Below are 11,346 nucleotides of genomic sequence, written 5' to 3' on the forward strand. Positions count from 1 at the left end.
TATCATGTCGATTTGCTGGCGTAATTCTTTTGGACTTACTTTTTCTTAGAAGCCGCTTTCAGCTCCCATTTCCAAACACTCTTCTGCCGTTACTGTAAGAGCGTGAGCAGGGTATATACAGGGAAGATCTCCCCATCTAAAAAACTGGTAGTGGGGCTTATACGAAGGAAAGTTGTTCGGTGCGGAGGAGACTTTTGGCACGTTTGAGGGAAAACGTAAATTTATACGCAAGGCTTCGAACATTCTTTCAATAAAAACGCATGTTATATTTGTATTTCCGAAAAGGAATGATGAAATAAACGGATTTAAACCAGTGTCAAAGAGAGGCGAGCTGAACGCACAACGAAAACGTAAGACGTCGGCTCGAGCGGCGTCCTGTGCAACAAAAACAAAAAGTAAAGAAAGGCATTCTCGCTCCCGTTGTTGGCTCACGCGGCGCCCATAGCAAAATTCGGGAGGTCTAAACGTTACAGATACAGTAAATTACCTACCGAAGGTCTAGGTTAACTGAGAAGAGAAAGGTAGTAGGTAAGATGCCCCATACGGCCGTTGCCCCCATTACCATGGTTAGTGACGTAGTCCAGGAAACACGGAATGCGCAGCTACTGCTAATAGAGAGTTTCAGCGTAACGGCTAGCGTACGCTACGCTACCGGCGGCGGGTAAGCAAAGCGTCTGGACAAACCGTTCCGTTGGGGGACGGCCCGCCCCACCATGTCCGCTCGCGCATGCGCAGTCGGGTCCTGGCACCCGCGCGATAGCGTAGCGCACTCTAGCCGCTATGCTAAAGCTCTCTATTAGTTACATCTCCCAGTTGAAAGGTCTAGGTAGCTGTGCGCATTGCCCTGTTTGCTTGTATTGAACATGCCGATGCACAGGCATTTTATTGGAGGAAGAATGCCGGCATTGGCGCGCATATATTTGCACTGTCTTCAGATCGTAAAAATATACGCGCTCCAATCATATCCCCGGAAACTAACGATTCCTCAGGACAGCTGTCGAGATGCTGACGCGGACCCGTACATCACCTGTACTCGGATTTAAGTACTATCGAGAGCAGGTTGTAGTGCAGCCCATCCCTCCCATGGGTCGGTTTCGAAAGGGCTGTGCAAAAGCATGGCGTCACGAGTTCGAAAAGCGGTAGCGCCGGCTGTAAAATGGGATGTAAACATGCATACGGTATTTCTGCACACGTTACAAACCCCAGACGGTTGTTTCAATTATTCGGCAGCCGTTTACTACGGCCCAGCGGCCTATCTGAGGCGCGTAAAGCGCCACCATGAGCCTTTTTTTTACAGTTATGGCGACTATACCCCCCCCCCCTCCCAACCGCAAAAGTAAACGTATAGAAAGAACTGCTTCTTTTTTAAAAGCGGATTTGTTTGGAGCTGTAGTGTATTCGGTAATACCATCAGTGACTATAATGCGCCACGGGAGGGACAGTGGGTTGTTGCCGAAGTAGTCTCGCTAGGTGTAGTTCAGAGTTACGTGATATAATAGTTGCGAAATTCATCCATATGCTCCATGCGTCAAAAAAAGGGCCCTACGATTGGTCCACTCTTTCAAATTTTTCCGTACAGTGGCGCCATCTGCTGGTAACGAAATAAACTATGTAACGTGCTTAACCGCTCGAACACGTGGGTGCAAAATGGTAGTATTTGGGCGCTTTAGTCAATTTGTTGGGCCGAAGGATCCCAATGTCTTCAACCATGCAAGTGTTTGATATGCATTCGAAGCAAGAGCAGCAGTAAAAAATGCGATTGTGTAGTCACGGAGGTGCATCAGCGCTTGCGCATTGTCATCTGCTCTGCGTCATCTGCGGTCTTCCGGCGGCAAAAAAAAAAAGAGTTAAAAATTCGCTTGAACGGCTTTACGCAAGCTTGAAGGGACTATTTAGAGCCACTTGATCAGCTACTGGATTAGTTTTGTCATACAGTGAGCTGTAGGCCGAGCAACAACTGCAAATTTAGTACTTCAGGTCGAACCTATGTTCTTCCCGAGTGCCCGCACAAGCGCCAATTGGACGAGGCAGTTGCGCAGACGCAGAAACAATCGCAACACAAAAACTGGAGGTTAAAAAAGCAATGAATAACCTATGGAAGTACAAAAATAAAGAAATATGCACCTTTAAAATAAAGATTGGCGTTAAACTGTAAGTTTGAATAATTAGTGGCTTTTTTTTATATATAGTGCGTGCAATGGCCGGTAGCGCCACCGCGTACGCACGATCCAAAGTTGGGGGGTTCCAGGGGCGGGCTGTTTTTTGAGGCGGAGTTTCGCAACTCCCTACATCGAAGAGCTCTGGGTGTAGTTTGTGTGCTCACCTTTCTGATGGAAATTAATGTACTCACGAACCTTGATCTTGGGCTGACCCTCTTCCTGTCTTTGTTCCGTTTCACCTAATATGCAGCTTCCGATCGCTGACCACGAGTACGACCCGATCTACGCCCGCCTCAGCCTTTCCATGTTCGGAAAGACAGTGGACAGCTGGAACTTCGACGAGAGCACCCTCAACAAAATCAAAGCGCACGGTGAGTGCGTTCTGGTGACTTTGCCCTGAGATGTTTCGGCCTGTAAAACTACCATTCCGCTGCCAATCGCTGACTAAAATAGTAAGACTTTTGCATGCACTGTACCAGAAAGTAAAATAGTGCACATTTGGTTATACATTCGCTTCTAATAGTGAATAAAAAACAGTATATTAATAATGTCCGAAAACTGGCGTTTATACCAGAACGTTTATGCGGTACATTTTATGTGAACTGAGAAGGAACTCTCGCTCATCCAGAACTACTGGCCAGAATTCAAAGGTAGAGTAGACACTCGTTAAAACGACCTACATTTATTAGAATTATCGCTTTATTCGAAGTATTTTATGGCCCTAACTGCAGTTCAGGGATAGCAAATCACCTCAGCTTTCACTAAGGTATCGCTTACAATAAACCCAGTTCTCTGTGGTCGGACTTTCTAATAACGAGGGGTTACTGAAATACCGTAACCTTTGCTCTCGCAGAAGAGCCCCAAAAGGCGGCCGAAAGCTTCCTGGGAAAGAACGTCCGGTCGAAGACGTTCTACCTGACCCACGACATGACCATCATGACACCCACTGACCTGGGACTACCCGTGTTCTTCAGCATAAAGCAGGGAGAGTTCATCTACGCGAAGCGCGAAAACATCGGCATCACTCACGGCGACATGGCAGAGATCAACCTCGACATCAAGCGTCATTACCTGTGAGTAGGGCTTCGTTCTCTCCAGTGAACGTGACTATGCCGGATAAACATTTTTACACTTTGTAGACATTACCTCGGTAATACATCATTCTAAATGGTACGTTACATTGGTAGTCGTCATAGCGACTACGCAGGTTGAGAGAGACGTGGCGGCAGAGGTCATCGGCACGGTGCGTGTCAACACCTAGTAGATCAAAAGGCATGCGTACAGAATGATGAACTTCGCGAAAATACAGGCGAACCTCGTTATAACGAAGTAGTATCGGGGCAAAATCTGGCTGGCGCAACAATCCTGGATGAAAAACGCGTTGTTCTAGGCTGCGAACGAGGTAATTCTTATCTGTACCCTTGTGGCATTTTAAACTAAACAGACCTGAAAATGAGAACGTGAAATTACAGCAGAACAAAGTTCGTTCGCCAAAACAGATCTGCGTTCTTATTTACTTGAAGGAGGATGTGGCTGTCACCTGGTGGCTTTTCACAGTCTGAGCGGAATAAAGTTTTTCGCAGTATCCAGGCAATACAGGGCCTTTTCTACTTCTGCAGTTTTTAAAGCTACCAAAAAATGGTTGTTTTGGCTTGCTTTTTTTTTTAAATTTCCCTTTATTATGCTAGCTGTCGAGTTCTGAGCCTCGCGGAAACCAAATATTTCTTCTTTATAGCCAATATCGCGAGGATCTCGAGGTTTCGGTTTCGTTCAAAAAAGAATAGGTGTCATTGAAATGAAGCGTGACCCAACAAACTTCGTATTTAGTTCGCTATATTCGATAATTCGCTATATCAGTGTTCGCTATAACGAATTTCGACTGTAGTCACAGACGTGGTTTCATTAGTGGCCTACGATAACACGAGCAACACGTGCGTGCGTGCGTGCGTGCGTGCGTGTCCATGTGTGCGTGCGTGCGTGTGCGTGTGCGTGCGCGTGCTCGTATGAGTGCGTGCGTGTGCGTGTGTGTGTGTGTGTGTGTGTGTGTGTGTGTGTGTGTGTGTGTGTGTACGTGCGTGCGCTCGTTGTGTTGTGTTGTGTGCGCGTTGTTTTGTGTTTGTGCGTGTGTTGTGTGTGCGCTGTGTGCGTGTGTGTGTGTGTGTGCATGCGTGCGGGCGGGCGTGTGTGCGTTGTGTTGTGTTGTGTGTGTGTTATGTGTAGGTTGTGTGTTGCTTTGATTGCTTGTGTTGTTTGTGGGTTGTGTGTGTGTGCCTCGCTATTTCTGACAAAGATGAAGAAGCCAATCAGCTATGGAAAGTCCGTCCTCTTCCTGGCATCATTAGAAACGCCTGCCTCACCCTGCCGTACTCGCCATACATCTTCGTTGACGAGCAAATTATTCTGTTCAGCGGTAAATGCCCAGTGAAGCAGTTCGTTCTGGGAAGCTCAAATTGACAGGCCTGAAGAACTTTAGCTTTGCAAGCCATCGAGACTTAAGTCTTATATTTTGGAATCTTAGATCTTGAAATCTTAGATTTCAAGTCTTAGATTTGAAATCTTTCCTGGGAAAGGACGCCTCGCACAAAAGAAAGAACATGGGATCGGTGCTTCTTGTCCCTGTTGCCGTAATTCTCCCAAGAATTTCGATGGCAGAGGCATCGGCGGCGTATTAAAAGATTTTTGTTATTTATTTGCACAAAAAGACCTCTAATTTCAAGGGAGTGAAAGGGCAAATCAAAATAATCAGTTCTGCTAAATGTAGTGACAAAGACTCAACATTGTCCCTACATGCAATTGCACATCGAATTTACGAGTGAAATAAGGAAGAAAACATAAAAGTAAAGGCGGAAATAGTGGTGGCGTATGAGACCTTAGTCTTTGCTGAGCTCGTAAAACGAAATTCAAGAGCGTCACAGCATTTCTAAATACATAAGAACGGTTTTCCTTGGTGGCTTCAGCTGAAAACCTCCGCACTGAAAAACGCCAATTTTGTTTGTTAGTATGAGCGCCACCTCGGAACTATGGTTGCATAAAACACCAACAGCAGGCACCCCCGGTCTCTACTCTAGTTTGGAAACATGGTTTCGGTTTAGTTTGCAGCTTGTATTGTTTATGAAACGCCTAAATGTGAATGTACAATACATTGACCGCGGGGTCTCAGGACGTTTTAAATCGAGGCTTTATGCGGCTAATCGGAAGAAAAATACAGCGGTCCCGCGTACGCATAACACTCGGTGTAGTAGTAGTAGTAACTTTATTTGAGCTCGAGGCGTTTTCATACGCCAGACGGAGCGGTTCCCAGGTCGCGGGAACCGTATTGGGCCAGCAGCTCCTGGCCCCTGGCCGTCAGCGCGAGCTGGGTCGGCAGGGCGGGGCTGGACCGCAAGGTCTCCCATCGCTCGTGGAGTGGGGTAGGGGGGGGTGGAGGGAGGGTGGGGGGGTATAGGGGCCTTGAGTTTAGTGCACTCCGCCAGTATGTGTGCGAGCGTGCCGCTGTTTGTTTTACAGAATGGGCAGCGGTCCCCCTCGCGTTCAGGGTAAAATGTATGCAACAGGACGGGGTGGGCTAGTGACCCCGCCTGGATGCGCCTGAGTATTGTCTGTTGCTCCCTGGTCAGGGTGCGGTGTGGCTCGGGGAGGGTACGCCGCTCGTCTTTGTATTCGTTCGTAATTTCTTTATATGCGAGTGCCGGAGTTGGGGTGTCCGTGTCCTGCCCTGCCCGGAGGGTCATCGGGGCAACGTAATGCCAATGCGAAAAAAAACGTCAGGTTGTAGTGAAATTGCAGCGTAGTGTAGTGTAGTGTAGTGTAGTGTAGTGTAGTGTAGTGTAGTGTAGTGTAGGTTGTAGAAGAAGTTGGGTGGGTTCATCGCAGCAAAGCGCGCGCGTAGCGAGCTTTTGCGTGAAGCACAGCTCCGGCAACAACGGCGAGTAGGGGCGGCGGGTGGTGAGGGCGGAGCTGCGTCAACACGGCGATGACAAAAACTGGCCGCACGTTAATTCAAAATTGGTTGGCCACGCGTCTCACGTAAGACGCCAGCCTTGCGATACATCTCTGCTGGTTCGCCGTCTGTTCAGAGTGCATGGGCGCATTTTTTTAGCGTGAGCTACATTGGCCGAGGTTGAGCAGTTTCGCGTGACTCCTGGAGAGCCATTCTCCGCATGCGCGAGGAGCAGTGACGTCTCACGGCGCACAGCTGGCGTGCCGGAGCCGCCAGCGCCGCGATCAGATTGGATTGGATTGGATTGGATTGGATTGGATTGGATTGAAAATCGTTTTACCAGCAGTAAGCATGATAATTACGTAATCCTAGACAACCAGGAAAGCTAAGAATAACCAGCTGAACCTTAGCTCAGGCTACGTATATCCTGGCATAGCCGAGCCGGCCGAGCTAAGCCACTGTTATTTTTTTCCGTTTTTTTTCTAACACCCAACAGGTTTGAAACACGCACTACGAGGACTGTTGGCGTGCCGCTGACATTTTTCGAAGCGTCCGTCGGCACGGCGTCCGACGACCGGACAGTGATCTCGTGGCCGCTCGAGCTCAAGGCGACCGTGGCGCCACTGCAAGGAAAGCTGAGCCTGCACCGGCCGATGCAGCTACCCTGGAACGCGGTCAACCACCACTCCCGGCCCTTCACCTTCGTGATTCCCTTCAACGTGGCCATGGACACCTCCAAGGCTATTCCTGCGATCACTAGACCTCCGCATCCCCTGTACAGGCCAGAAGAACTGAAGCACGTAAGGCAAAGAAAGAAAGAAAGAAAGAAAGAAAGAAAGAAAGAAAGAAAGAAAGAAAGAAAGAAAGAAAGAAAGAAAGAAAGAAAGAAAGGATGGATGGATGGATGGATGGATGGATGGATGGATGGATGGATGGATGGATGGATGGATGGATGGATGGATGGATGGATGGATGGATGGATAGATCACTTTATTGAGCTTTATACATGTTGAGGGGAGCGGTGTGACGCCGACATTGGCAGTGCGGGTTACCAGAAGAGTCTGCCAAGCGTTTCCGCCCTCTCCAGCGCAATGGGCATAATTTTAGTTCAAACGCCAGTGATAGAGCGGGTAAGGAGCACATAAATTTTACACGCAACTGCACACCGCACACATTCAAATTAGCAAATTACAAAACCAGACAGAAGTAATGTTTTTGTTTTGTCTCGAATGTGGGAAACGAGAGAAAGAAGGGGAAGAAGCTTCAGTAACTCCGGTGACGTTGGTTGAGCGAGGACGCTCAGCTTCCTCCAAATGATGATAGGGATGTGCAAGTGCAAGTACGCACAAAGATATTCGCAGAGACGAGGGCGTGGTCTAGGGACGAGAGTTCCTTAAACTACAATGCACTAGAAGGAATCGCTGCTCTTTCTAATTTGCTAGCGCCGGAGCAGGTTTGCTGTTGCAGCGTGACAGGGTTGCTCCGTGGCAGCGCAGTCATCTGGCATGCCGTGGAAACATGCAATTGAGCAATAAATCGACCCCAACATGTGCGCCTAAGAACTGAACTAGCTCCGTGAAAAAATATTATTGTTTTATTGAACAGTTTAATAATAGCAAATGTCGCTTTATCCAGAGGGAGTTTTTATATATTGCTCGGTGCGACTTCAACGCACGTCACCACTAGGAATATAACTACCAATTGTAGTCTCAGAATGGAGCGTCAGCGCGCGAAACATGAATTTTATGTCGAACTGCTCGTAGCATTCATTCGCCGCCACCCTGCTCCCACGATTCGGTACAGTTGTCAGCTGCGAGACATCCTACACCACGGTGGAATCCCGTATCTGGTTTGTAAATAGGCCTTCAAGAAAAAGTAGGTATCATAACTAGAAAATACATTAGTGTAAAATAGAACAGGCTAAAGGTGGATCGGATGTCAAATGGACATTGCGTGACATCCCCAATGCGTGACATCCCAATGCGGCGCCATAGCGTTTTCACGTCTTTTGAACTTTAGAAACATAGTCTGTAAGAGCGGGTATAAAAAGTTAACATTTCAGTGAAACCACAGTTGACTACAATGGTTATTTGCATCTTAACCCCGTTCCTGATTGGTGGAATCGTGCATGAAATTCGAGCGTGTCTGCCCAGTAAAGGCTATCGCTACTTTAGAATGTACAGTCAACATTCGTTATAACGAAGTCGCTTTATTCGGCATATCGCTTTTTTCGAAGCTTCGTAGAGTCCAAACTGTAGTGCAGAGCAAGCAAGTAATCACCGCTTTTAACGAAGCATCGCTTAATACGAAGTTCGTTTCTCGTCTAGCGGGCCCTGATTTAACCAAGGTGAAACCTTGTTAAACCGTACCTGACGGGGACGCAACGAAAATACGTACTAACCGGCACTACGGTTAATTCGAATGCATTAGATTAAAGGGAACCCGAGTCGGGGGTTCCACTTCACTACATATAGCTTGTATTCACTGGCGAGGCCCGCATGCAGACAACCATGTGAGTGCGCCGTCACTGGTTACGTGAGGCTCCGTGGGGTGGCGGTACTTGTCCGTGCGAAGCACGTCATTTGGGTTGGACGTTCCAAACTCTACTCCACCTATAAAGGAAATTTTGACATCCACCTAACTGCAGCCATTCGACCAGATTTCCCCTAAATCTGTTCGATTAACTACTCCACCTAATGCAAAGTAATGCCTCGAGTCCCCTGTGAGTGCGATAAATAACATATATGTTGCACCACCGTTGAGAATCGGGTTTAAACGTAGAAGACGACGCACGCCGGTGTTTTTTTGTTGTTGTTGTTGTTGTTGTTCATTCGGTGTGCGTGCGCAGTGGCACAAGCCGCGCTATTTCCGTCGAGAATAGGCCATCGCCGTGGCCGTTTCTAGTGTTGCCAAGCGAAGAAATTGACAGCTATATTTTTCGATGAATACCACCTACAGAAAGTAACTATGGCTTATTAGGGTACGGTTTGACGAGATTCCACTGCACTAATCTTTTGTACTTTGAAGGCATCCTTCCTGCGTCGCTCTCCATTTCTACGCGGCTTCCTTCCGCACGCAGTTCGACCGCAGCTACTTCGGTGACCTGCTCGGCATGAGCCTGAACGTCAAGGGTCACCTGATCGACACCGGCCTCCAGGAAAGCCTGCGCGAGCTGTTCCACGAGATGACCTGGCGCGAGCGCTTCTACTATCTCATGCTCAACCCCCACTGGCACCCGCGAGACGTGAAGATGTACATCGTTCCAGCCGCCGAGGACGCCACCAAGGCCGTGAGTTTCCATTCAGATGGTAACACGGGGAAAGTAGGGTGGTAGCAAAATTAGCTTCCATTCCTGGTTAATGCTTCAAGTTTGGGCGAATACAACCTGAAATTTGCTTTTCTTAAAATTTATTTCACGCTGTGCATGGCTTGTAAGGTGATTACCAAATATAGTAAAAGCTCGTTAATTCGAGCTCGAAGGGGACCATAAAATTGTTCGAATTAATCGGAGTTCGAACTAGCGGGTGGGTGCTAGAATGAATAGAAATCGCGCAACACTGCGCGGGCAGAACTCAAAGAAGCCACCTCTGGACTCGTTATCGCGAATGAGGCGCTAATACACGTTTGTGGCAGGTGATTGCGTAAATAATGTTTTGTAAATAATAATGGCATGCGCCGGAGCACTGGCGTGGGTGGCGCGGCGCCCTCTGTAGAAGCGAAATAAGCTGTTGCAGGAACGTAGCGCGCGCGCCACGCTGTTGTTCTTGTTTTGTTTTTTTCGTTGTTTTGCATCTCCAGTTAATTTGGTTTGGTTTGGATTTGCAACACATTGTAATCATTCTGGGCCGACTTCTTCTGCGAGGAGCGATGGAAACAAGGGGATCCCAGTTCGAATTAACCGTTCTGGATACCGACGCGTTCAAATTATCGGAAGTTTTCCCTCATTGAAATAAATATACAATGCTTTGCCGGGACCACGGTGTGAGTTCGAATTAACCGGAAGTTCGAATTAACTCGCTTTTACTGTGCTTCCTTCGCTTCCTATTGATAGGCAGTGACAGGTAGCGACTCTGTTAAAAAGCATCAGTACATAGGAAATATGAGGCGCTTTTTTTGTTGTTGAAATGAGCCAGATCCACAAGCCGAAACTAAGTCGGATAAAACTGCAGTGACAATAAAAACTTGACAACATTCCCTAAAAAAGGAGTGGCAAGAAGATAGTTAAGCTTACGCCCTGAAAACGCGTACGCAGATCTTAGGTCGTATCGAAAATGAGCCAGATCCTGCAGTTTCACGGATCAAAATGAGCCAAATCCATTTCACCAGTGGGAGTTTGGTTTTGGCTTGGCTGTTCACACTGTCTCGTGGGCATTTCCGGAAGTTTTTTTTGTTCTGCTTTTCGGAGCTGGCTTATTATGAATTAAGATGGCAATTAGGAAATCGGCGAAAGATCTGCCCCCCCCCCCCCCCCCCCTATATTTCAACGACGAAGTGAACGAAATGAAACTGAGAGATATGAAACAATGATTTCATGTCGTCTTACCCGTCCCTACGAAATACCTCCGGTTATATTTATTTTTTTCTTCCCATATTTGCCATTCTACTACTTAAAAGACACCGCTTACAAGCCCTGGAAAAAATCTCCCCGCCTCCCCCCTTTGAAAGTACGAACCGCTTCATTACGGTGAAGAAGAAAATATGAGCAGCCTTTTGTTGTGAAGCGTTTTGGAAATCCATGGCAAAGCAAAGAAGGGCTTGTTTACTTCGTGAATGTCTTCAGATGTGCCCAAGAAAATTATCCCAGGGAAAAGTTCGAAAAGAGCTACTAATGGTTCCAATAGGACCCACCTGTTCTCTATGTATAGTTTACTGCTATTGAACACCTATTGGATATGTTTAATGGCTGTTCCACCAAAACTCAATATCACCATGCTTGAAAGTCACTTTAAATAAAGCTTTAATAACAATGCCGCGGCAGCTTGAGTGAGGCTCATTCAACTTCAGGCTCATTCAATATGAGCCGAATCCAAACTTATCACCCTAATACCGCTCCAATTCACGGCATAATTTTTAATTACTTGTAGCCATAAACATCACGTAGCTGACACATAAAATATATCATCTAACATCTTTGGCGGCGTTGCATTTAGGTCCGGTAACAAACGTCCGCTTGTTTCTCAAATTCGCCTTAGGTGGATCTGGCTCGCTTCGAAAAAAACGCCTCATATGAACGCCAATCTAGTTTCC

The 11,346-nt window shown here is 47.3% G+C and overlaps 1 protein-coding gene across 1 annotated transcript in view; it reads left to right on the forward strand.

The window, feature by feature from the left end:
- LOC144163191 (vitellogenin-6-like) overlaps positions 1 to 11,346 on the forward strand; it is a 70,951-nt gene that overhangs the window by 40,671 nt on the left and 18,934 nt on the right. The window contains exons 16-19 of the mRNA XM_077694022.1: positions 2,410 to 2,530; positions 3,013 to 3,232; positions 6,596 to 6,899; positions 9,179 to 9,388. Coding sequence (XP_077550148.1) covers positions 2,410 to 2,530; positions 3,013 to 3,232; positions 6,596 to 6,899; positions 9,179 to 9,388 — 855 coding nt within the window. The remainder of the gene's footprint in view (positions 1 to 2,409; positions 2,531 to 3,012; positions 3,233 to 6,595; positions 6,900 to 9,178; positions 9,389 to 11,346) is intronic.

Source organism: Haemaphysalis longicornis, unplaced genomic scaffold, assembly GCF_048455015.1.
Source record: "Haemaphysalis longicornis isolate Haplotype H1 unplaced genomic scaffold, Haemaphysalis longicornis Haplotype H1 scaffold_12, whole genome shotgun sequence".
Lineage (NCBI taxonomy): Eukaryota > Metazoa > Arthropoda > Arachnida > Ixodida > Ixodidae > Haemaphysalis > Haemaphysalis longicornis.